At 39.4% G+C, this 26173-nt stretch overlaps 1 protein-coding gene across 3 annotated transcripts in view; it reads left to right on the forward strand.

Annotated features, from left to right (window-relative positions):
- The window catches only part of TMEM117 (transmembrane protein 117), a 221175-nt gene that overhangs the window by 34497 nt on the left and 160505 nt on the right, over nucleotides 1-26173 (forward strand). For all 3 annotated transcript variants that reach the window (XM_074567222.1, XM_074567137.1, XM_074567317.1), the window contains exon 3: nucleotides 3471-3603. In XM_074567222.1, coding sequence (XP_074423323.1) covers nucleotides 3471-3603 — 133 coding nt within the window. The remainder of the gene's footprint in view (nucleotides 1-3470; nucleotides 3604-26173) is intronic.

The following is a 26173-nucleotide window of genomic DNA, read 5'->3' on the forward strand; positions in this document are numbered from 1 at the left end:
GCAGCTTGGTTCACACCACTTACCTACTTATCACTTCTCCTGCCCCATGGTTCCCACCTTGTTCCAAAAATCTCTGCTCTGTCGCAGAACTCCTGTCCTCCAAACCTGCTTACTCCAGAGCTCAAATCCTACCTACCGCTTCAGCCTGAAGCCCAGGTCTGCTCCACGTCCTCCAGTCTTCCTGTCCCAAACGGGCATCTCCAGTCTTCAGCAGCATGCACCAGTCCTGGGATTTTTCTACTTCATTCCCTAAATTAGCACCTCACTTTTTACTAATTTCCTGCACTTTATAGCTTCCCTGTGTCCAGCCCTAATTCATGCTGAAACTGGACTTTGCAGTTCAACAATAGCTCCCAGAGATTGCCTCCATCCCAGACCATTCCACCTCTCAGTCTGCTATATTGCCTCTTTTGCCACTTCCTGTCCAGCTCCTCATCTTCCTTCTGTTTTCCCTATTTTGACATCTTCTAGCACCTGACTGCACTATCTTCTCATTAGATTATGTCCTTCACCTTACTGCGTGAATTATCAGTTGTCTTCCTTATCCCTCTTGGCTTCTGCCATGGCACTCTATGCCTTGCAAAAGTGAATTCCCATCTCTTCCGCTGGTGAGGTTTTCAATACTCCAAACAATCGAAGAACACTTTAAAAAGTCCACCTGGTTTTAGAAAAGAAAAATTCTATCTGGAAAAAAGATAGACGATCTATGGTAACCTGTGATAAAACAATGACACTCTGTTAGTTATAATACTCCAGCCAGTGAATAAACAGTGTGCCTAAATCGTTTAGAGATGAAAGACAAAAAGGTGATAGGGGATTCTTGCAGAAGCAAGTGTGGAGGCTATTACAATGCAAAAAAAGAGTAGATATGTTTGTTTTAGGAAAGGAGAGGGTTGGACAAGATGGAGAGATTCAGAAGAGGAAAAGAGGGGTGAGAGTAGACATTTGGAAGTAGACTGGAAATTGGATAGAATTAAATTGTATGGGCAGGTGAAAAGGGTAAATGGTTACAGGAAACAGGTGAGGAGCTCCTGTGTTTATGATAATGCATCAGGACAAAGAGAAAAAGTTAAGAGGAGAAGATAGAGAAGGAAAGCTAGTACAGGAAAAATATGTTCCTAAAGAAGACATGACAAAAGTTTCACCTAACACCCATGGTGAGAGTAAGCAGAGCTTCTTTTCAAGTGACAAGACATACCACTGTTCTTTGTACAAGATTCTGCACAGGCCCATAATTTGATTTCCTAACGAAGTTAGGGGAGCAAGTAATGTACGTCAGTGGACATATTTAAAATACTTCACGCAAGAAAACCTTTCTTAGACGTGAAAAGGAAAATGATGTATGAATCAGTAACCTTTTTTAGCATTTGAAATGAATTGTAATGGTCTGCAATCTTTCTCAGCATCTCTTAAAAAATACCGTTATTAGTGAGTTATTGTTGCATTCTTTTTTTTTTCCTTTGGATTTCTTATTCAGTGTGTAACATTTGAAAACAGGATACAGAAAAAATGTGCATAAGGAACTGAGATTTTTCTTTATGTAGGAATGGTAAAGGAATATTAAGACTATAGGAGGTTATTTTGATGTACTGCAGAGAGACGTTATAACTCAGCATTTGACAAATTTTAGTTTAATAAACTGCTAGGTAGTTGATCAGTCTTTCTGATGTTACCTTAGTGGTAAAAATGACCACTGTAGCAACTCTGTTACACTAAACACGTTAAATATTGTCTGTTGGTACAAAGCCCTTTTGAAATCCCATCTGGGATGTTAGGTGTTGTTCTTGCTGGGAGTCAAGCACTGGAAAAGTATTTCTACACCTTTACTCCATCATTCACCCACTCCAGTTTAGATTATTAATCACTGCAAGTGAATAGCCTTTGAAAAAGGAGGAACCATTAAAACAAAGTACAAGCTACAAAAAGCAGGATGGGGAGACTTTTGAGTAAGTAAGACTTTTGAGGATAGGACAGTAAAATCAATCTTGCTCTGACAAACTTCTAATATTACATTTGTGAAATGGCAAGAGCATTACCATGAGAAACAATCATGGCTCAAATACTCTAGGGAATGTTTAGTTCGCTGTGATGCAGTGACAACATCTGGTGTACATACCTGACTAGGAACTGAATAATAATTACATCATAGGTATGGCTGTAAGGTCTGTTCTCTTGTGATACGATTTTTTTTATGTTATCACTTACAGGCTTAATTAGTTTGTGGACTTGTTGTGGTATAATGTAGCAAAAATCTACATTGTAAGAAAGGGAATAATAATAGTCTTCCCCTTTGTGGGTCAAGGACTTGAGTGTAGAGTGTAAACGATTTGTCCATAATGTCACTGGAGGTCTCTAGTAGAATTTGAAACTGCCCAGTGGCAGGACAAGGGGTAATGGGCACAGACTTGAACACAGGAAGTTCCACCTAAACATGAGGAGGAACTTCTTTACTTTGAGGGTGGCAGAGCACTGGCACAGGCTGCCCAGAGAGGTGGTGGAGTCTCCGTCTCTGGAGACATTCAAAACCCACCTGGTCGCGTTCCTGTGCAACCTGCTCTAGGTAACCCTGCGCTGGCAGGGGGTTGGACTAGATGATCTCCAGAGGTCCCTTCCAACCCCTACCATTCTCTGATTCTGTGAAATAAATGGCAGCAAATAATGGATCTCACACAGCCTGAGGTACTTACGACACTTCAGAATTTATAAATAGACTTGTTTCTCAAAATATTGCTCAAATATCACTAAAAAGTGGCTCTTGACGTGAGGTCTAGACTAATTCAGTGAGATCTTCCCTGCTGTGGCATTTGTTTAGGAGTGTTAGGAAGTAACAATTTCTAGGAAGTGTCATTGTTTGGGCGGCTGCCTTTCCAGTCTGTCTCTCCTTCCCATTTTTGCACAGATGTGCAGCACTACTGTTCATTGAGCTTCAAGGTCAGCAGGTTGATGGAACTTACTCACATGAAAGAAAAAACAAAAAAAGGTAAATTTTCTTTTTTTTCTAGGTGGGTCAGTTCCCCACTCTTGTTCACTTGTGCATGGCTGCTCAGCTTGCTGTGCCAGCAGGAGAGCAGAGTGGGTAGAGATATTAATGGCTGAAAGAGGGAAACATTGAAAGCTGCTTAAACACCATATAGAATCACATGTAGTGTATGTAAAACCACAGCCGCATTTTGATCAGGTGTCACAGACATGATGTGGACTCCATCAGACCTACACCCCAGGGATTGTGATTGTAAGAGCCCAAACCAGTTTTTCATCAGTTTATTGGAAGCAACCTTGTATTTTGTAGGATTAATATCTGTTCATGCTGAACTACAGAAGAGTAGTTTGGCTGCATGATACTAGATCTGCCCTCCCCGTACACAGTGGAATAATTGGATATAAGAAAAAATTGGTTTTGGTTTTTTATCATGTAAATATGTATTTATTGACTGACTAAAATATCCTTCCTCATAATATTCATACCACAGGTCAGTTGCTCCGTCTGAAAATGTTTCGAGAGGACCACGGGTCTTGGATGACGATGTTCTTCAGTACCATCCTCTTCCTCTTCATTTTTTCTCACATTTATAATCTGTTCCTCATTATGGCAGGAAATATGAGGTAGGTTACAGAGTTCCTTTTTGTTTCTTTTGCTCTAGAACATATTCTGGAATTTTTTTTGTATTATGCTGCTTTACAGCGAACAACAGCTAACCAAAGTGTAAACATAGTAGTATTCACTATCGTTTTTTATTCCTCTGCTTTCTGAACTTAGGTAGAATAGTAATTTATCTGGTTAATTAGCCAAGAGGATTAAAGTATCAGTTATAAAGAGTGGGGTCCTAGACTAATGATAGCCACTGTTTCATTACTATTGTGCATACTCAGGAAACTCAAAGTTAAAGTTAAAAGAAAATGAAACATCCAAACTTGAGGCAGCTCACACTCAAAACACAAACATTAAATGTGTAGTATGGTACTATTTTGATTATGCACAATAGTATTTGCTGATCCAGTTTTTCAAACATATTCTTAAAAACCTATTTTTTTTTCCCCATAAAGTGCTCTGACAGTGCAAAGTTACGGCTGAAGGATGAACAGCTGTCTTTTTATTATGTCTGGATTTATTTTGAATGGAGCTTTTTATATTAATTTTATGCTTTCTCCTATTATCTCAAAATTAATACCACTTTCATGCGTTGATTTTCAAGAGAAAACCTACATTATTAGTCATCTAATATATACAAAATTAGTTCATTGGACAAAAATGCACAGTCATGTTGTTTATGAAAGGCAAAATAGCATCTGAAGAGTTTCTAGCAAGGAGTAAGAAACCAGATGTATATATGAGTTGAAGAACAGTGTGAATAATTGAATGGCTTGTTCTTAGCAGAATATCAGAGCCGTAACAACTGAGTCTGATGAAGAGTTATTTAATGGGCCCTGATGTGGTGTGTTACAGATCTTAAGTGAGTCAACAAAAATATGCAGTGTATAAAGTCTTACTACCAATGTGTCGTAAAACAAAAGATGAGTAGGAGGCAGACTGGGTGTCACTGAATGAACATAATTGCGGATCAGCTGGGCTAGTCGTGAGATTGTGACATGAAGACTAAATGCATTGATTCAGGCAAGGCAGGTAAAGCAGCAGAATCATGGAATGTTTTAGGAAACAATCACAGTATGTGGTAAATGTGAACAGGTGCCCAATAGGAGGCAGAATAATCATCCCTGAAATGAGGAGGGTGGGAGGGTTGCAGGTTTCTGGCTTCCCTATTTACATAGTCATACTATTATTGCTATTATGTTAAGATTTATATTTGGCATTTCTAATGCTCCATAAGCTATAACTAGCTGTTACAGTTTATATAGACAAAGCATTAATGGTTTTGAAAGGTTGACTCATGTCTGGAAATCAGACTTAATTTGTCCTTGTCAACATTCCTGCTCCCTGTATCTGTTACAAGCTTCCATTAGCTGCTCTGAAGAGATTGCGTGGCAATCAGCATCCACGTTCATGGAAACAGGCACAACCTAGTATGAAGATAGCTGGTGTCAGTCAGTCTGCCCTCTTGCTTTCTGTGGGGTGAAGCCTCTCTTTTCCTGGAGCTTATCCCCCAGCCCTAGATTTGTTGTGGTCATTTTTGGAAGCTGACCATGCCGTGCTCAAGGAATCACACTGCCTTTTTCAAAGTGGACTGAAGGCTTGTTACAGCTGTTTCGGGTGTCCATTCCAGCAAAAAGGCAGCAAGTGGATACTGAAAAAACAGTTTCAGTCTCAGACTGCACAATGTAAAAGCATCAGTCAGACAGAACCCTTTGATCAGTCCTCTCAAAGTTGAGGTAGAATAATGTACTTCTGAAAGGTAGAGGTAGAATAGTACTTTTGAAAAGTGGGGTTTCTACAACAAACATCATCAAAGCCAACCACTTCATGTTGCCATAATAAAGTGTTTCAAGGAGTTGATTATTTTCTCCTGAGTAAATGTAATCCTCATGAAAGCTATCTGCTTCATCGTTTGTACTTCTGTGCAAAAGAACACATCTGTCTATGCCTTTCGCCACAGTGCCTTACTGAAATGGCTGACATCAGAGAGATTGGCTTCCAGGAGAAAGGTCAGAGTCTGCCTGCATGAAGGTTACAGTCTTTGTAGAGACAAGCTGACCTTCATGCCTATGCATTCCTATGAAACACAAGCATCCAGAAGACAAGGGCTACGAAAGCCTTACAATTACTGTCTACAAGATTGAGGGAAAAATATTCTTTTTTTTGTGTTTGCTCCTTGTCCTCTCTCTGATTCAGCTTGCCCTGTGTGCTGGCAGGAGAGTGATTCTGGCACATTTCTTCATGTCATGTGTTTGGTATTATCAATGAAAATCTCTTCATAGGAGAATCATGTGTGTTGCATGTGCACGCCAGCATGGATGGCCACAGCAGAAGCAATATCCTGTTGAGGACTTGAGAAACCCGTGCCAGGAGTGCTGTAAAGTTCTGTCATGTTACCATCTCTAAGATGGTGTATTTTACATTTGCCAAGATTTGGGCTTTTTTTAAAAAGTATTTCTAAAGACACTTCACATCTGTCTTAGTGTGGCAAACCTAAAAAAAGTGAACGTATCCCTTGAAAAAGGGTAATGGTAGGGACTGTAGTTTGCTGGGAAGACCAAAAGTGGAACAAATTGCTGGTATTGGAATATATATTATAGACCTGTTTGCTGGGTAAAAGTGTGACTGAACTGAAAATTGTGTGTCTATTTGAACTGAACATTTTGTGACAGATTGGAATGTATCTTTTTAAATTTTAAGTCCCTCTTCTTTTTTCAGTGGCATTTTCTTGTAGGGACTTCACAGTTTACGCCATGACCCACTGTACATTAGATCATTGCTCTTGTAGTCAGGGCTGAACGTCTGGTGAGGAAATATGTCTGAAAAGCTGTCGGAGAATGGTCTGCAGCTATTATTTCTTACTGTTCCACATCCCTGAAAAGAGTAAGCACAAGCGGAGCTGGGCAGAGGGCCCACGTCAGGCCAAATTTGTGTAACTGTCTGAAGGCCCAGCAGGGTTGAGGCACAGGCTTCGGGAACGAGATGTTGGGTCTGTCTGGTCCTTCTCCACAAGAAAGACGTGGAATAGAGAGGATACGTGTGAAGATGATCCAAAGGTAGGAAAGATTTGGCCGTTTTTCAGGTTTAGGTTTAGATTCCAGGGCGAGTCAGAAGACAGCAGCAGCCCTCTGGAGAGCAGGCCTGGTCGAGGCCGCTGTAAGAATAGGGCAGAAAAAGCTGTTCCTGCAAAAGTCGAGGTAGCCTTAAGTAGTGCTTTATGCTCGGATGAGGAGAGAAGATTTATTTGGGAATAGTTTTAATACTTGGGGCACAGCAAAACCAATTGTAGAGGATCAGAAAAAAATATTTATCTTGTGGGATGCCAGGGGCTGAACTGTGTGGTGGGAATTAGGCCATTGAATTTCCGCTGTAATCCAGAATTTCAAGTATTTGATGTAGCAAGAAGGACACTTCCAATTACATCTTCTCAACAGGTGTGTGTCTGCATGAGCCGGCGATACAGTATATTATGAGAGGGACTCTGATACAACACAATGTGACATACTTTGGCCTGGGGATCTGCTGGTCACGCTATGGGTCTCGTGATGGTTTTGTGCACACGAGCAGATGTACCATGCCTGTCACATTGCGGTCCATCACACCTGTACACAGTGGTCCTCTGCACAGCGAGCCCAGGCAGCCTCGTGAAGAGGCTCGCTGCCGCCTAAAGTGGCCCTCTATGTCACATCTGTCACTGTCACTTTGCCTACTCTGCGCTATTCTTTGCCCTCACATGGCTGAAAAAAATCTCTCCTTCTTTTATCTGTCTTACAACAGCTGCGGGAGCCTGTTTGGAGGTCTTAATTCATACTCAGTGCTATTTCCATCAATGCAAGCCTGCATATAGTGAATAGAAGCTTTTTTCTATGGTTATAGAGAATAAGAAGATAGTGGCTGCTCTCTTGTTGTACTCAGCTTCTGCTTTGTGGGTTTCCCTTCTGCAGAAGTGTCTTATCAACTCCTGTCATTCCATCATAACATTTTCTTTGACCAGTGCTCTGAAGAGGGGAAACCAGTTTGCTTGGAAGCTGAACCAGAGCATTGCCAGTGGCCACCGGGTGAGGCTGAGGGGTGTGATCAGGAGACACGATGATGAACAGTGGCTGCACGCAGTCACACAGTTAGGGCTATGAATGCAGCCTGGGGTCCAGGCCCCTGCAGTGTGGCCAGGTGACTGTCTGTCTGTGTGTTTGTCCAGGGAGGTTACTGCACAGCCCCTCTGGGAACCTTATGTGCCGCTGGCTGTGCTTGGGGTCCCCCACCCAGTCCTGAACAATGTCATCTTGTTCATACACTCCTGAGGAGGAGATCATTCTTCAAGTACCTTAATGGTCTTTGGAAATGTGAATTGGGTCATTTAAGTGCTTATAATACCTTGTGTGGGACACTATTAATAACATGCAGTCAGGTATTGGGCAAGGCCAATAACATTAGCCAAGGCCAAGGTTTCTATTAGAAGCAGTAAAATTTAATAAGCAGGAGTGCTGTTGAGCATTTACAGCAAATCCAAAACTAGTATGTGCAAAAGAAGCTCAGAGCCCAGCATGCCAAGTAAAGCCCTCAAAGGATTAAACAAGCAAATTGTTTTGCAGAGGGAAATTCTAGAAAGCTAGGGTCAGCATTGCCACCTAGCTTGAAGATTTTCTTAAAGCATTTTAAAAACAGGAGTTCGCGTAATGAATGGTAACAAGGACAATGTGAGAATAACATAATTTTATGATAATGTTTTATGTTATTGTGTGATTAAAAAAAAAATAAATACAAACCTCATCAGAGTGGTCCTCTGCTTGGGGGAAACTGGAGCAGTATTGGGCTATTGAATTCTAAGGGTTTTCCCAGTGATTCCCAATTCACAGCATGCAGATCCAATTAGGTGCCAAGCTCCATGGTGCTCTCTCACCTGAAGACCTCCCTTAGTTGCTTGTAAAGGATACTGTGTGCTACCTTGCCAGGGATCTGATTTCTGCCCCTTGTCTTTGGACTCATGGCCTTCATTTTTCAAGATGTGGCAATGTGTGGTAAGGATATTCAAATCCTGGGTAGATAAGCCAACTGTCTAGCAGCTTTTGCATAGTGCCAGTGAGCACACTCGTATTTTCTGCTGTTTCGTAGAGGATGCCTGGAAGGCTTGTCTCAAGGCAGTCCAGTGGACCGTGAGATACTTGTCCTGCACTTTGTCTCCTATATTTGGCCATTTCTGATTGCTATTTTGGAGCTTGAGTTGAAAAAACTAGATCTGGATTTCATTAAAAATTAAGGATTGTAATGTGCTGGTGAGAGCTGTTAAGGTTTTTAAAATGATAACTGTAGAATGATCTTGGCTTTCAAAGCACATGCAGATCTCTCTCAGTCAAAAAGCCAAAAGCAGTGGAAAGAGAGTAGTTCCCTCCTCAGACTTGTATTATCTCTTGTGTGGTAGAGTGGCCAAACCTGTAGATGTGTCCAGTGTCCTCTTCCCGCACATGACTACAGCCACTCCTGGAGGCCTGATTGGCATCGTTGTGATCTGCTCCGTGTTTCAGTACTGTATGTCCCCATTACCAGAGGCATCCTGGTGTGCATTTCCAGCATGGTTTCACAGGAAGAGAGACTTTTATCTGCACATTAAAGGTTCATGTAAATGTGCTTAGTACAAATGTGCTGTGCAGGTGTGGATGGAAGGTTTCACAGCTAAAAAAGTGCCTATCTTGTGTCCAGGGCCTGGATTTGTGACACTTCTCAACACTTTCAAATCAAGGGCACGTATTTAATTTGTAATGCCCATGTCACCTGCCCAGCAGCCTGGAGCCATTTTATATCAGAGCATCATCTATTTTAATCATAAACATTACATATATACACACATATATGTACTTAGGTACTGTCCTGACATCTATAGAGTAACTCTGGCCACTGCTTAAAGTCCCATCTAGCTCCTGACCCAGTGAACTCTTGGAACAACGATTAACTTTGTGGTATCTGAACAAGCAGGGTGAAGTGTAGGTGTTGTATGTCTTTTATCAAAGTACCACCAAATGCTTCTTTAAAGAGTGAGGGACTTGTGTGTTTATTTGTTAACTAGTGTCATTTAGATAGCTGAACTTCAGCAGTGATTTTGAGCTGTGTAACACCTACCAGATAAGGAACAGAGCTTATTTATTTAAGGCTGTATTTGAAACGTAAATGCAAGTAGGAAACCTTTTTTTTCATTTAATCGAATGGGAAGAAGAGGATTGCAGAGAGATGGAAAAGGAATTAGTGGTGGTCATTCCTAGTGCTGTGTGGCAAGGCCCACGCGGTGGCAGCAAAGGGCGCATTTTAACAGTAGAAAAGCTAAATCCGATGGAAGTATACAGGGATCCTTTCTATCAAACTTTTTCTCTGGATTTTTCTGTGCCATGACGAAATTTACAGCCCTTAATTTATCCTGTCTTTTTTTAAAGGAATTCTGGGTCTTGAAATGTCCAGGGACTGTCCCATATTTTTGTTGTTTCTATGATTTTGTATGCTTAACATACGAAGATAGTCTAAGTCAGTATCTAGATGTATTGAAGTTTTTCTAATTGTATTAATTAATTATTAACTAATTAATTGGAGAATATATTGCCTAAAGGAAATCCATTCTCTCCTTTGGGAGCCTGCATTAGTAAATAATGCTTTGATATTTAAAACTACAACACAGTGACGTATTTTTCATGTGACATCCAAAAATCAGAGCTGTGACTGCTTCTCTCACAAATGTCAGCTCTCTTGTCTTCGTTGAAGTGATTTTCAATTGACCAAAGGATGTTCAGGTGCATCCTTATTCAACATTGTAAAGTGTCATTAAAATTGTAGACACAAACCATTTTTTCTTTGATGCTAATTGTCACATTACTATAGCAATAATGCAACTTGTCGGGATTGTCGTCTTTGAGTGCTGAATGTGTCAGGAGAGAGTTTGACATGAATTTATTACCTGTGCTGTCAAAGGGTTTCAGTTATTCTTGTAAAACACTAGGAGAGAGTACATCTTTTTGGTGTACTTTTGTCTTTTCTTATTGCTCATTTCTTTCACAGAAGTGTAAAATTACAACACAGTTTGCATTAATAGCAGAAATTCCTTAGCAATAAAAAATATTCTTTTAATTGATTTTAGTTAAGGTTCATTTTGAAGAGGACTCTGTTTAAGTGATTTAGTGAATTGAGACCCAATTACAAACAATCTTCAGTTGACAAATGCATGTAAAGAGGTCTTGCAAGTTGTTTAACAAGCTGAAACAAGGAAACAGCTACGTACATTTTAAAAAGTCACAATAATAGCTTTCTGTTAAATAGCTTTATCCAAACTAGTTACTGTTCCTTTTCCTTTTTCCCCAGTTGCAGCTACATACAGATTATTGTGTCCCTGGAAATGTGTGTTTACTGAAGGCTTTATGCTACATCTTATTCAGGATTCTGTGTTTTAGTTTGTTTGATTGCTTTTTAATGAGTCGAGGATTAGTCATCATTAGTATAATTTGTAGAGCAAGTTTTAGGAACAAACAGGAATGTGTTTTCCTAACCACTGTTACTGTTCTACAGAACTGCAACGTCTGCTATGGATCTGTATTAGCCCTCCAGACTACCTTCATCCCTGTGTCACCTTCATCGTGGTGTCTACCCAGCCATATGTCTCATGAGCTTTATGTTGATGTATTCTTTGTGCATATCTGGTTTACTGATGTATTTATACTGTAGTCATGCCATAAGGCAAATCCTAAATTATTGCTGTTTGGGTTTTTTTGTTTGTTTGTTTCAAGCTCTCAGCTAGAAAAAAGGGCTTAATATTTGTCCCTACTCAGTTGGCAAAGATAATTATGTTATACTGTAAGCTTTGTAAAGTTCAAGTTTTCATGAACTGCTAGAAGGAAAGGTTTCAAATCCATAGTTCTCTATGCCATCATCAGAGACTAATCCTTACGGGCCATCATGAGTCTTTCCCAAACAGTATGTTGAACACAGGGACTTCCTTAGAATATATGTAAAAACAGCATAGGCTGTGACAGGCTTCCACTATGTAAATGTATATAGAGGCAGAAAGTTTAATACAAGTTATAAGAATTATGGATGTAAAATATTGCTCCAAGAATGAAGAAGGCTGCAGTCTTTAAGTGTCTTCAAGTGAGGCTTTTTATTGCAGGTTGTCATCCCGTCTGGGATCCTAAGGCACAGGTGTCTAGTGAGATCACATCAGCAAAAGAAACCATGTTTTCCAAGTCACTGTAATTGAAAAGTCTCTTGAGGCAGCATTAGTACTTTACAATTAAAGTTTACTTAAAAATTTCCAACCTAGTTCAAGGTGTTTCAACCTTTATAGCTAAACATACTCTCAGTGATAACACCTGGTGAAAAAATACCCCTTGGTTCCATGTGCTAAATCTGCCATATTGGTTCTACTGTAAAGTAGACTTCAGCAAGCTTTTCCTTCTCCTAAGCCAGGAAATGGCAAAGCAAAGAAAATGCTTATTTTAGATGTAATTAAAAGATGATGATTCTGAAATCCCAAATCCTTTAAAGACTAAGAAATTCATTCCCCAAACCACACTCTGTGCAGACAGAGGACAAAATAGGTCTTGCACATCACAGAACAACTTCCATAGAATCATCATAGATCCCAGGGTGGATGGATGTAGAAAGGATAGCAAAGAGCTCCCGTATCCATAAAGACATCCCAGGAGTACCTTGTGGTCAGCAGGATCACAGGCTGCCAAAAAAACTGTGGCACAGTTGGAGCTCAGTTGTCATGAAGTATCCATAATACAGGTTGATCAGTTTGAGAGCAATGTTAATCCTTTTGATAGAATGACTGAAATTAATAGGAGTTGGTGGAGAAAACTGAACTGCAAGGAAAAAAAGATTACTAGGCCAAACCATTTTCCTGTAAACTCTTTTAGGTAGCTTAGGAGCAAAGGCCAAAACACAGAGATTCAAGTGACAAATCAATTCTGCTTCCAGTTCTTTGTCAAGGCATAGGCAGAGGACCCAGCTTGGGAGTTAGGTATTTGTCATGTGTGCTGCCTGAATTACTCTCAGGTAGTTGTAAGTGTTGAGGTAAGAACTATAGTTGTAGCACTGTTGTAAAACCCCCTTTCTCTAAGAGTTTTTTTCGTATTGCTAAAATTAATGACTCTGGTTTTAAGAAGGTTGTCACTGATCAGAGATGCCAGGGGGAAAAACTGTAAGTGCTGAACGCATCCAGACCTGTTAGCTAAGAACAGCAAATTCAAAGGATGCTGGAGGCTGCGGTAGGAAAAGCTTGCGAGAGAAAAAGGCATGTCCAGCACCAAAGGGGTCATGCTCAAACCCTGGGTTAGACGGAGGAGCAAGTAGCCCTGTGGCTGTGACACAGCTGTCCTGCGGTGTTGCCATGGTGACACTGATGAGACTTTGGAAATGTCTTAGGGCTGTACAGACTGATTCCCCTTTCCTCCTCCCAAATAAGTATCCTTCCCAGTGCTAGGGATAACTTGACTAGATAAACTGGTCACGGCATGATGTAGTTATACCTTCTGCAAAAGTTTATTTATAGTGTTACATATTTTGCATTTGGTTTATTATTTTTAGAAAAATTATGCTTGTTTAATGTAAAAGAATTCCACAATTTAAAATCATAAAATTTTCAATTAATACATTTGTATTAATGTGAACTGTATATAAAACAGTTCATGAAGAAAATGTTACCTTGTTCATTTTTGATGGTAAAGTTGGCCATTTTTTAGGTGTTTTGGTTTACATCACAAATACAATAACAAGGCAGATTTTTCCTTTACCCATCCTGTGGGCAGTCACTGACATCTTTTTTCCTTTTTGAAGGCACAGGAAATGTCTATGAAATTACTTTTTTTATTTCATGCCACTCTGGATTGAATCGACAAGTAAACGCTGAGAGTGTCTTCCCTAATCACGCTATGATATTGTCACTGTGGCGTTGTCTGTCTGAAAATACTCTGCTCCGTCAGCCCTCTTGCCAGTTCAGGAACCACAGCATTGCTACTGCCTATGTGTCTTGTTTTCTTTGACAGTGACACACATGAGTTCAGTCTCCTGAAGACTGAAAAATGCTTTGCTCTAACCCAGACTGTTGAGTTCCAAAGGGAAAAATAAGCTGGGCTAAAGTTAGTGGGTTATCCAGCCACAAGATTGTATTTGCAGTTCATGTTGTGGGGCCATATGTCTATGGCTGATCATAATGTAGGGGGCTGGAAGCCTGAAGACACCATGTTTCCTTAAAGGGTAAAGGAATTTATCAGAAAATAAACCCCCTTGCATTCCAGCTTGTCCTCAGATATCAGAGGGGCTTGGGGCAGCTGGGCTTAGGTTCTGAGTGATGCCCAGTTCAGCACTATAGGTCTGATCGTGTTCAATGTATTGAACTATCACGATGACAGACGCACAATAGTGCGATGCATTTTTGGTCTAGTCACGTTCAATGAACTAGCACGCCCAGATTTAAGGCATTTGGTCTCATTCAATGAGGACTCTCATGGCTACATTAATGAATAGTGCAGGTTATTGAAGCAACAGAATGGCAGATTCTTTTGGATTGCTGGTGATAATACACTGTCTGCAAGGCACGTGCAAGTAATATAGCAGCATAAAACAACTTGAGTAATATAGTAGCATACAACAACTCTATATAGAGATTTCTAGATTTCCCAGGGAAGCAGTCGGTATAACGAAGTGTTCGGATCTCACCCTATAGGTGTCTCTATGGGAGAGAAGAGAGGGTCAGCCTGTCAACTGGTCCCAGGAGTCAGCGGTGGTTCGTGATAGTGTCATCCTGACTTGTCTGCGATGGTATCTTCCCTAACATCTCTCCATTCTTAAGCCATCTTTATACTATTTTTTACCCTTCGGGTGGAGCTTGAATCACTCTAGTTATACATACCTTTGTTATGATTGGTGTAAAATTTCCTTGTTTCGTGTGTAAAGGTATAGACTAGCGAAAATTCAGAGCACAGACTCAGTGAGGGGTGGTTGCACCTTGGAGGCAGGTAGCCTGTAGGATTGAGGTGTGTTTTGGTACTATAACAACATTATAATGAGCAAAGTTCAACTTAAGGGCATGGTTTTTACAAAAAATAAGAAAATGTTGGATCAGGGTAACAACTATGCAGTTTATTGGTGTTCATAGTACCATGAGTTCCCCTCCCCTGCGCTGATGCACAGAGTTTGGCTACAGTATCTTGACACTGTGCCACTCTCCATGCCGGTTTTTTCCACCTTAGAATCTGCTGACTCTAAGATTGCAGGTTATGCGGCCTAGGGAACTATGGTGGAACACATTCCTTGCATATTGGCTGCACTCCACCCTGGAAGTTTCTTCAATGCTGTGCCTCTTTTTAAAATGTGAATATAACTGTATTTTCTAAGTCACCTCCAGCAATTATTCCACACACTTCCTGAAGCCTGTTGGGATATAGGCTTGCCAGGATGATCTGGGTAGAGTGTAGTGTCTTCTTGAATAGGAAATCAGATCCTCAGGTCATCTTTTCTCACCTTAAACTAGGAAATTTGTAAAGCTGTAATCTGGACTACTAAGAGGTTTTTCCTTTGCCAGGGATGAAACTAGAATTGTGGTGTAACTTCTGCAGGGCAGTCTGAGAGGAACTACTGCCAGTTTCCAGTAGCTGAGGAGCTGGTCCATTGCTGTCTCTTTCTTTCTCCCATTTACTTTTAGCTCCTAGGAGGACATTTACATATATAAAAATAAAGTTTTAATCACATATATACAAATAAAGTTTTAATAAATAGGAATTTAATAAGGAGCACTTCCATAAAAAGCAGTGTTTTAAGAAGGAAAATGCTTCTTGACACTTCATCCTTCTTCATTTTGTCTGAAAACCCTGAACATATCAAGTACCTGGAATGGAAAAACATGTAGCACAGCTGTCACTCTAGCAAGACATTTGCTTGCTCTAGGTACTCCTGCTGTATTCTCTTTTTTTTATCAACCCACCTGTCCCTAGCATCTCTGCCAGTAACGAGGTAGGTGGTAGCAGCAGATGGGTAGGCAGCTTATTCCCCAGCCTCGTTAGGCTGCTGGAGTGGAGGGCATGCAGTTGTGATTGAGAGCGCTGAACATGAAAGCAATGGCAGAGAAGAGAAGGAATTGGAAATTGCAGGAAGAAATTTTGTAGGCGCTCACTTTGCTCTGGCAGCAGCAGTAGCAGCAGCTGATATGACTCAGGCAGATTTGGCCCGTGTTATGCTTTCAGCTCCCACAGGGTAACACCTGGGATAATAGTCTCTTGTAGTGCCTTTCCAATGGCCCTGAGCGCATTTAATGCCTCGCATTTGAATGTGACTACTAGTGTAGATGAAACTGAGCACCTGAGGTAGTCCTTGCCAGATCATGGCCCTAATGCTGGTGGTTAAACTGCTTTTGTTAGAGAGGGCAATCTGAATTACCCGTTTTCTTCATCGTTTAGAGAAAACGGAAGTAAATGAAAGACCAGGTTTACTTTCAGAGAAAATAAGACTTGAGTTTATTTAAGCTCAATTGCAGTCCCTCCCGCAAAGTACATGCCTTTGTAAAACAAATTTGGCTGTCATCTTGAAAAATCAGAGCACAGAAATTTTTATAGAAATGTCTGAGTTTTGCAAGTGATAATGCTTGTCTCCCTGTTGCTTTATCCGATGTTATAACCATCAATCACCCTAAAACTATTACCGTAACAAAAATGTGTCCATTTAAAAAAAAATTACCTGCATTTTTCAGCAATTGCATGTGTTCCAGGCCTGTTTAACAAGAATCTGTAAGTGTGATGTAAATAAAACTGTGCTTTAGTGATTAACCTGCAAGATTACTGCATTTTTTTTAGAACAGGATATCTGGCTCATAGGTGACACCTGTTAATTGATATGGTCATAACGCTACAAATCAGCAGATTAAGAGATGTGCTTGTACATGTGAACTTTTAAATGTTTCATTCAATTAAAAAATTTGACCATGTTTTTCTAATCTGAACATTTTGCATTTTTGATCAAAATTTTATGATTTTTTCACCCAAACTAGAGAGTTTTAACATTTTGGCTGTGAAATGGAAGCTGTGAAGAGTCTTTGAGTTTTTAGAAAAAAGAAGTATGTTTTGGTAAAAGAAAAATGGATGAAAATCTACTGGTTTGATAAAAAACTTTTGATCTCCTTGGATGTCATGGAGAGGTTGGAAGTATTCAGTTTACCAGACAGTAAAGGACACAAATTAAGATGGAAGAGCAATAGCGCATCTCATTCCTGTTACTAGCGTTATTTTAATTGATACTTACTTGAGGTAATCTAAAATGAAACTGTCAGTATTTTTGCTGTGGACTTGGACTTAAATCCTCAGTCTTGTCTACGCAATACTCATAATATGAAGAAACCTTCATCTCTAGTCCCTCAACAGGAAAAAAGACAGTAACTTTGGGGAGGGAGGAGAAATTCTAAAGATTTGATAAAGGAAGTTTAGTCTACAAAAAATACTGAGGAGGTTAAAGGCTTCCTTGCTTTACTATCTTTTTTCCAGTTGATTACTCAGATACTTTTGCTGTTTCTTCTCTCTGTGAATCTTTGTGCCAGATCTTTAGGTCTTTAGTCAGAATACCCACAGGATTTTTGCTTGGTAATAGCTGCAACACCCTACTTTACTTTACTTTACTTTCTTTTAGTGGTAAACAACAAATAGTGTCTTAGAATTTTTTCAGCCTTCTCACAGAAATACATTTTAAGGCTTTTTCCCACTACACTCTTCTACAGCTTTTGCAGTGAATGTTTTTATTGGCTGTGGAGCAACAATGTGCAAAGTTTTGAGACAGGGCTTAATAGCATTTTTTATTTTTTTTTTTGTATTTGTGCCAATACTGTGTATTATGTAGTTTCAGCACCGAAGGGAACTTCATGCTCAAATAAGTAGCCAAAATACCAGTTACAGCAAATTTACGCAGTTATTATTTTGAATAAAACATTGAATGCTTGCTGTAAAAAGTTAACTAGCAGTCCAAAATTCTTCAAGAATTCAAAGATCATTTTGAATAATGTATAAATAACTACTTATGGCTGTACCAGATGGCAGAAAAAAATGCTAAATTAATGAAAAGAACTTTTTATAATGAATGCACCCACAGCTTTCTCCAAGTTACCATTGTTCAACTAAATTTAGTGTTAAAGCATTATAATTAGCATGAAATTTTCAGTATTATTCAGACAAGATGCAATTACATCCACTGAGATATTTACCTTGTCCATTCTGTAGGGGTATTCTGTGAAAGGAGGAATGGACAGTATGTTTTAGAGTGTCTTGGTTGTGTTTGTTTGTGAATCGGTACCTATATAGATATATTTGTAGAGACAGAGGAATTTTAAGTGATGTATGGTTATTTCTAAAAAAATGAAAAAGCTCTCTTTTATTCTAAAGATGTATACTTTTGCCTAAAGGCATTATTGGGAGTCTGTTATTTAAAGATTTTTAGATTTTTTTACCTTTTTTTTTTTGTTTTGTTTAGAGTAAGTAAACCTTTCAATGCAATTCACCAATTTAGGAATGAACGAGCCTGAAAATAGCTGAGCACAAAATTCCAAAATTGCATGCCGAAGTGATATTCATACATGCATGCAAAAAGATTAATATGTGAGTCAGGATACAAGTGTTTTCCAATGCAAAACTTTTCCATGCAAAGATTTCTTACAGAAGATTCTTGAATGCTGTGCAAATAGGTTAGAAATATTTTGCCACTTACCAATGCTCACCTAGCAAAGTGTAGGTTGGGAATTTATTTTTAGAGACATTTTTACTGTAAAAGAATCAGCATGACTGTGGTGGAGAGCACTGCTGGTTGTAAAAGTTATAATGAAACATTGAAAATGACACGGTTAGAACCTATCTAAATGGAAGACACCTGTAAAAAGAACTGTGATAAAACGTCTTTCAGTGACACGTGCGCTGAAAAGTAGAGTAGAAGTACACAATAGGTTCTGCCTCTTTCAGGCGACCCATTGTAATACTTCCAGTCTATCTAACACATAATGGTAACGCAGAACAGAAATTGCTACTAGGTAACAGCAGTATTTGACGCCTATAATTAGTTCTCCAGTGATGAATAAATGATAATAGAATCCAAAGAACCTTTTTCTAGCCTTAAAATGCTCGTGGAGGCTAAGAAAGGGAATATTCCTTTAGCACTTAGCCGTCTGAAGTAACAGGAGGATGACACCCTGCTCTGTATAAAGCACAGTGGGGGAACTTGCACAGGGCTTTTGTTCCTGTCTCAGAGGAGGGAAGGCCAGTAGCGTGTGAAGTCCCTGGTGCCTCCATCTACAGCGGGGCCGCTCCTGAGCAGGGTGGCAGCAGTGGCAGAAACCTGCAGTTTTGGTTCTGTGACACCGGCTATTAGTGACCTGCGTGTACTGTGCTTCTTGGGCTTAGTACTGAGACTTGCAAGACTGGCTCAGGGACAGAATAAAAGAAACCTTACATTATAGACTTCAGAAACGTGTCACAAAAGCCTCTAAGTTTGTGGCGCTGAAAATATTCCTTTTAGCCTCTGGTCATATGTAGCAGCATGTAGCACTTGAGGCTGCAAAGGCAGCTTTTTAGTCTTTTTCAGAGTTATACTGTTGATAATTAAAAATGGCTTTCTCACAAAACACCCACTAGAAGCATTCCATGCTGAAATGGTTTTCATATATGCATGCAAAAAGCTGAATGTAAGTTAGGATGGAAAAAATTGCACACAGCAAAAAATTCCTGCCAGTAATTTGAAACCAAAATTCAGTAAGCTAGAGCATGCCACCACTACAACCAATCCGCCTGTGACTAGTTCTTGTGGCTGAGAAACATCCAGCTTTTCAGATATTTCAGTTTGGGGTATTGTTTTTTTTTCAAGTAAGAATTGACCACCTCCTCCAGGAAATGGAGAGTAAATGCTCAATTCTCATATTGGCAGGGTTGAGGAGGAAAACCTTGGCTTTTATCTATTGCTGAAAGCAACCTGTGTCCAGGAGACAGGCCATATCCCAGGATATTTCTACACAGTGGATATTAAGATCCAGGTTCTCTCTGTTCTGCTTTGCCTTATCTTGCAGCTGCATAAATGAAGTGATTCACAGGCAGTAAACAAGCAGAGTGCACACAGTGTCAGGGAGATTGCTTGAATTCTGTAGCGATGAATGTTCCATATGATTGTATGTGCCCATCTGGTATTACTGGTTTTGTTTACCACAAACTTATGCTCAGGATTTATACATTAAAAATTAAAGTAGGTTGGGTTGGAAAATTTCAAATACCGCTAGGACTTCTCTGATACTTTCCCTTGGTTTTCCAATTCCACCTTTTCTCTCAGCAATTTTTTACAGAATGGAGAGGCTTCATCTCTCTTGAGGGTGCCCTGCGAATGTCTGAGAATGTGGTTGAAGATCCCTAAGTCCCAGTGGGAGGCTTGAGATCACCAGAGTCGTCGTTCATTTTAAAGCAGACTCCATGGTGTTTGAACCAGCCTATATTACGGTTGCTGCCTTCTTGCTAAATTCTATTCTAGAGGTTACAGACTGATCTGAGAATTGCATGAGTATCTCTAATATCATGATTAGTCAGGAGTGTTTCTACTGAAGTGAAAGGATCAAGATTTCTCTCTCAAAATGACCCAAAAAATAGAGGAAAAGAAAAAGTCCTGGAAGTAAAATTCAAAAATATGCAAATTATAGAATCAAATAATAAATCAAAAGGATTATTTTTTATATCTAAAGGCTTGGGTATTCTTGCCAGTATGTCATCGTTCTGGCTTTATGCAGGAGCTCCGAACAGTCTCAGAATACCATGGGAAAAGCAAATGGTGCCTCAGTAGAGCTCCTTGTTCTCCACAGCGAGCAGAAAATCCCAAAGGTGACTTTGCCTTGTCCAAAGCACTGGTCAGACTTCAGGCTTACAGAAGGAGTAAGAGCACACCGCTAAAAATGGTTTATTGCAGAACAGTTTAAATAGATCTTTATTTTGTAAAGATCTGCAACTGTCTGCTGTTTTTAATACACAAAAATGGCCGTGGTTAAAAAACTCCTTGTATTTAGGTCATCTTGTCCGTTAAAGGTTAACAGAGAAGCTAAGTGCATCTTGTTACAGAGAATGCAGTTGTGAAGGAGTATTTAAGTAACATACCAAGTACATCAGGTTTTAGTAGGTTTTTGGAGGCTATGGTTTAAGAGGTCTTAAGCCTGCAAAATCTGTGTCTCAAGATACAGGAGGAGTAAGAGAAAAGCAGTGTCCATCAGGCAGTGTTTCTGAAAGATGCAGACTTTGAAAGGTGACCCAGCACTTCCCTAAATCAGTTGGATTAGGAAATTATGTGGTAAACTGTTTGTATCTGTTTGCAACTGAGTGGTGTCACCCGCGAAGAGAGCCTGGGCTTCGCATGTTATCTAACAGCCTGGCTTTTCAGGTCAGCCCAGATCTGCCGCTCTTTACTGGTGCTTTCTGATTCAAAAGAGATGGTGGAGATCGCACACAAAAGTACAAAGTAGTGACAGGTAGAAACCCCTTCTTTCTGTTGAGGTTGTTTGGGTCCTAATAGAAATGTTCGATCACTTTTTATTTTCTTCAGACTGATATCCTGATTTCTATTTTTCAGTCTGGAAAATTCAACAAGAAAAATACATTTTGTCTGTGAGATGTTAGAGAAATGCTGTTTTGGGGATGGGGTGGGTGGGTCATCATGATAAGGAAAGCCGGGTCGGTGGATCACAGGTAGCGATGCTTGTAATCTCTCTAGCAGAGATGTGGATTCATTTTGTTCTCATATGAAGCTGGTGGTTCATTCAGGGTTTTTTTGCTTCTGTGTATGGAATACTATATTGAAATTAAAAATCAGAATTAAGGCAGCTAGAGGGCACTGTGGCTAAACGTTTGTAATCTGCCTTTTAACAAGACCTGATTTACTTGCCAGACATAAGTTATAATTCGGAATTAACAATAGCTTTAAAGTTACCCCTTATGTCTTTTGTCATTTCTAGAATGCATCAAAATTGCTATAAAAAGCATTTGAAAGATATGCTGTTTCTGTCTTTCATGAGCTTTTGAATGAAGAGCCAAAAATGTAACGACAGAGTATTATTGAATTCTCACAAAAGAATATATTGACTGTAAACTATACACATGTTTACAGTGCCATCTGGACATTTTCAGATGTTGAAGTCTTCTATCCATTACTCACATTTGTCTAATTAATAAATAATTGTTAAGGGAAGTTGTTATCCATATGTTGTACTAGGATCTTTATGTATGTAGATAAGTGATAGATGAGGTATTCCTATATATGTCAAAAGTTGCTTCTCTGATCAGGGATTCAGTGCAGTGCGGAAAATATTACTTTGTGAGTTTGTTTGGTCTTTACTTTGTTTGAGAAAATGAGTAAAACAAAAATGGGTTTCTGTAACCTGATCAGTTCCTTCACACATAACTAGCAGTATTTCAGCTGTGAAATGTATCTTATGGAAACTTTACCAAAGAAAGATTCCAGACTTTGACTTACTGGGAATGGCAGCTTCTGAACACGCAATGTTGGATTTAGGGTCAGATTTTGATGTATAGATTTCCTCAAGGAATGCCTTAGCCTTCCTGTGACCCCATTTAAACCAGCATAACAACCCATTGGGAATTGGTACTTATGTGAGCAAAGCACACCGAGTCTGTCCGTAAGTAAACGCCTATGAATTAATAAGTCAGGTGCTAGATAACACAAGGTAAATCACAAGGTAATCTTTACTGGATATGTGATACGTGGATGGCTAATGGAGAAAAAAGACAGGCTTTACAAAATCTGTACATTGAGAGACTTAGGGCTATGGTGCAATTTAAAATAAGTGATTCAGAGTGCTAGCTTTTGTTTCTTTTATAAGAATTGTGATAATCAAATGAAATATTGCATTATTTTTCACAATTCAGAGTTCTTGGCTTAATATTTCATCAGGATGCAACCTGGCTGTGTGTATGGTTCTTTAATGCAAGGTTTACAAACTGACATGTCCGAATGCTTTTATGTACATAAATCACGTACCAATTAACTACTGTTATTTAATTACTCCATCTATTTGGTGGAATCATTATTAATACCACCTAATTTGGTGTGTGCTGGTAACTGTTCACAGTTGTGCAGTTCAGCTGGGATTAGTTTCATGCTGTGTGTTGCAGCTGCACCTTGACTCAACTCCTCTCTTTTGTCTCTGTTTTATTCAGGAAGGTGGCAATATAGGTAACAGCTGAGCCAGATACCAGTCTTGAGTTTATTGGTGGATTGAGTGCATGCTCAAGGCAAAGATAAAATGATTTCTGTCCTTAGGGGGTGGGATTTTGCCTTTTCAGGCTGCTCATGATTGAGCCTATTGTTCCTGGTTTTTGGCTTTGCTGTTTTCCAATGTCATTGAAAAATACGTGTCTGCACCTTTACAGCAGCACTAAGTATGTGCTGTAGAACATCTGAATTGGCAGTGGGCTCACAAACAGTAAATATAGATATTGAATTTTTGTCACCCTACCAATAGCTATTCTACTTCTGTGAATATTGCACAAAGCATACTTTTGAAAATGTTAATTGGAACCTACTTTGCTGACTTAAACAAATGGTTGTGCTTAAGTGTATTAAATTGATGATTTGTTACCAGTTTAACCTTCAGTACTTTTAATTAAAGGCAACTGATTTTTATCAGTTTGGTTGTTCTTTACTTTCAAGGAGAAAACTGCTATAATAAACCACGAAAAAGAAATGAAAGTTTATTGGGGTGGGAATGAAAAGAATCAAATTGACCTGTTAGAAACCTCAGATTACAGGGAAACCTTAGATTACGTAGGGTAGTTGATTCCTCTCGTTGAGACTCAGAGTCTCAACGTGAAAGCAAACTCTTTACGTTAATGCTTTGTCAATTCTGAGGTATGTTTGAGGCAACCGAACAATGGACTGCTTTAATCTCTTTTCCCTTCACCTGTCCAACAGGAGACTTGTTGGGGTCCCTTCTGTCTTGCGGTATAAAGATCAAAGCTAGAGTAACTCAGGGATTCAATACAGTGTGTGTTTTAAGTATGAGTCGGCCTAGCAGTTCATTTTGCAAAGCACCTGTTTTATAAGTGTAGTTTTGTATAATCTCAGAAGTCCACAGAGAACTTGTTTTCCTTTATTATTTAGGAAAATGAATGTAAACCAGGAGAAGTATTGTGCTGCACCGATGTTTTGTGACTACTTAAACTGTGATTTCATGTACATGTAATAAAACCTGAAAACTGCTTTTATTCTGATCAGTTGATAATCCTTTAAGCTCAGTGAGCAGTTTTGGTCCCCATAATAATTCTTTGTCGTTGTTGACAATGTACTGTACATCTAGGTATTATAAGACCAAACACAGAGAAATATCTTCTCTTATGCCTGTTCTTTCCTTGTTCATGCATCGTAGGCAAATAGATGGTTAGAAAGGCAGGATGGATCCAAGTCTGATTTATACTGATAAAAGTATTTCCCAGATAAATAAGATGGACAGGGACTGGTTAAGTGTCAGGCTGTATTTTTACTAATGCAATGTTAGAAGAGGATGGTGTGTATCCAGTTCCCTGCTTCTTGTGTGCCTGGCATTTATACGGGTACAAGGGGGTACACAGAGTTCTCACTAAATCGCAGCCTGTGATTCAGGTGAAACCCCTCCCTTAACCTGCTCTTAGGGACGAATTTACTTCTCAGTCCTCCAAGCTTTGTCTGTGAAGATGAGAATTACCCTTTGTCCAGTCTGCCTGTCTGTATATTGGGGGCCACTGAATATCTTTTTTGAACGTTAATGAGTTTGACAGGGCTCAGATACACTATCCCAGAGGCTCCTGCCCTCTGTTGGTAACATACACTAAAATATACAGACTCTGCCATCTCATGGAAGAGAATCTGCAGCTCTAAAATCTTCTTGATCTGAAAAACTAAATATGTCAATGGACAGTGAATCCGCTGCTCCCTTTGGTAAGCTGTTCTGAGAACTGTTGTGCTGGTTTTCTGGTGCAAAAGTTTCCAGCTCTGACTCCTGATGATTTTATACCTTTCCATAATAGATTAAAGAATTTCTGTCTCCAGTGCTTTCTTTTTTTGTCCCTTGAAGGTATGTGTATTCTGTGACCAGGTCACCTCTCAGTCCTATTTTAATCAGTTAAACAGGTAAGTTTTAGAATTCACTGTGTGTTTTTTCTCCACGCTTTTTTTGAACATGCTTTAAAAATGCAGACTCCAGAACTGTATGCAGCATTTTAGTATCAGTCTTACCGATGCTGTATATAAAGGTAAGATGATTTCTGTTCTTCTGCAGAGTGCTTCTGTTACTGATGCAAATTACCCACACGTTTCCCTAAATCTTTTAATTTATAATAGAGCAAATACTGAAATTAGTGCTTTGTGAGTCAAATCTCAGTGCCCAGCAGCTGACTGTTTCGCAAGAGCACTGTGTGGCATGGACAGGAGATGGCAATAAGATTTGTGTAGGAGGGACTCAGTCAAAGTGCAAAGGGCGGATGTTTGACTGCCGTATACTGGCACTGCACTGCGCATACTAGGGAGGAACTGGACAGGTGGTAGTCACTTTTGGATTTAAAGTATTCCTGTTATGATGTTGTGTTTCACATATAATTGTGCTTCCTTCATCCCTTGAGTTTCTCATAGTGTTTACTTAAGGCCTTTTGAAGCTGTTTACAGTTACGGGAGATTACCTTGTTCCCTGCTGAGAGTATTTGTTTTTCAATAGCAGCTGTTTGTTTGTTTGGGGTTTTTTTTCCCCTGGTTTATAGTAGACAGTACTTTTTTCCTGTTTGCTGCATTAATAAATTAAAGTGGCTATTACTAAACTCATCAAAAATTCAGTATTCTGACAGGTTCCAGGTAGTCCTATGCTTGTAATCACATGCTTGTGATTAACAGTTCATTGATTTTAACATCCAGTATTTACTGACATTCCTCCAAGTATCTTCAGAAGATCTACGGTAGTCTAACCTTCTGGTCTGGAATCTCATGGAACACTGTTGCCACTGTGAAACAGGGCAGCCAGGGCAGTGTCATTTAGACATTTTTGGATGTTACTAATAAAAAGCTGCTAGTGAAGCACTGGCAAATAAATAATAACTTAAAAAGGTATATAATTCATTTCTAGATGAGGTAGTGGAAACAGTACAAAAGATACACCTTCAGAAAAAGTATGTAAAATTTCATCTCTAGCATTACACTAGAGAGGCTGCCAGATTCACAGATGGAGTATACTTTGAAAGAACAGTGAACGATACTAAAACTCAGAATAGCACTTTCCAAAACTTCTGAAAGGTTCTGGAGATTTGAGGCATGTAGTTCCTGGATTTTTGTCCATTGTACTGAGCGTGCTTTGGAGAGGGAATGTGTTGCTATAGTTGAAAATGTTTTGGGGTGCATAGTTTGAAAATCAAACTAACTTAAAATTTCAAAATAAACATACAATTTTGGGCATTTTTGCAGTTACTCCTTTATAATGCACTTGAGGGCAGCTGGGAAGCCATAAATGCAGAAGACTGATATCTCTACTGGGCAAGCTGGTAGGATCAGTGAACTGTAAGCAAATATGCTGTATTAAAG

The sequence above is a fragment of the Larus michahellis genome, chromosome 1 (genome assembly GCF_964199755.1).
Source record: "Larus michahellis chromosome 1, bLarMic1.1, whole genome shotgun sequence".
In the NCBI taxonomy this organism is placed as follows: Eukaryota; Metazoa; Chordata; class Aves; order Charadriiformes; family Laridae; genus Larus; species Larus michahellis.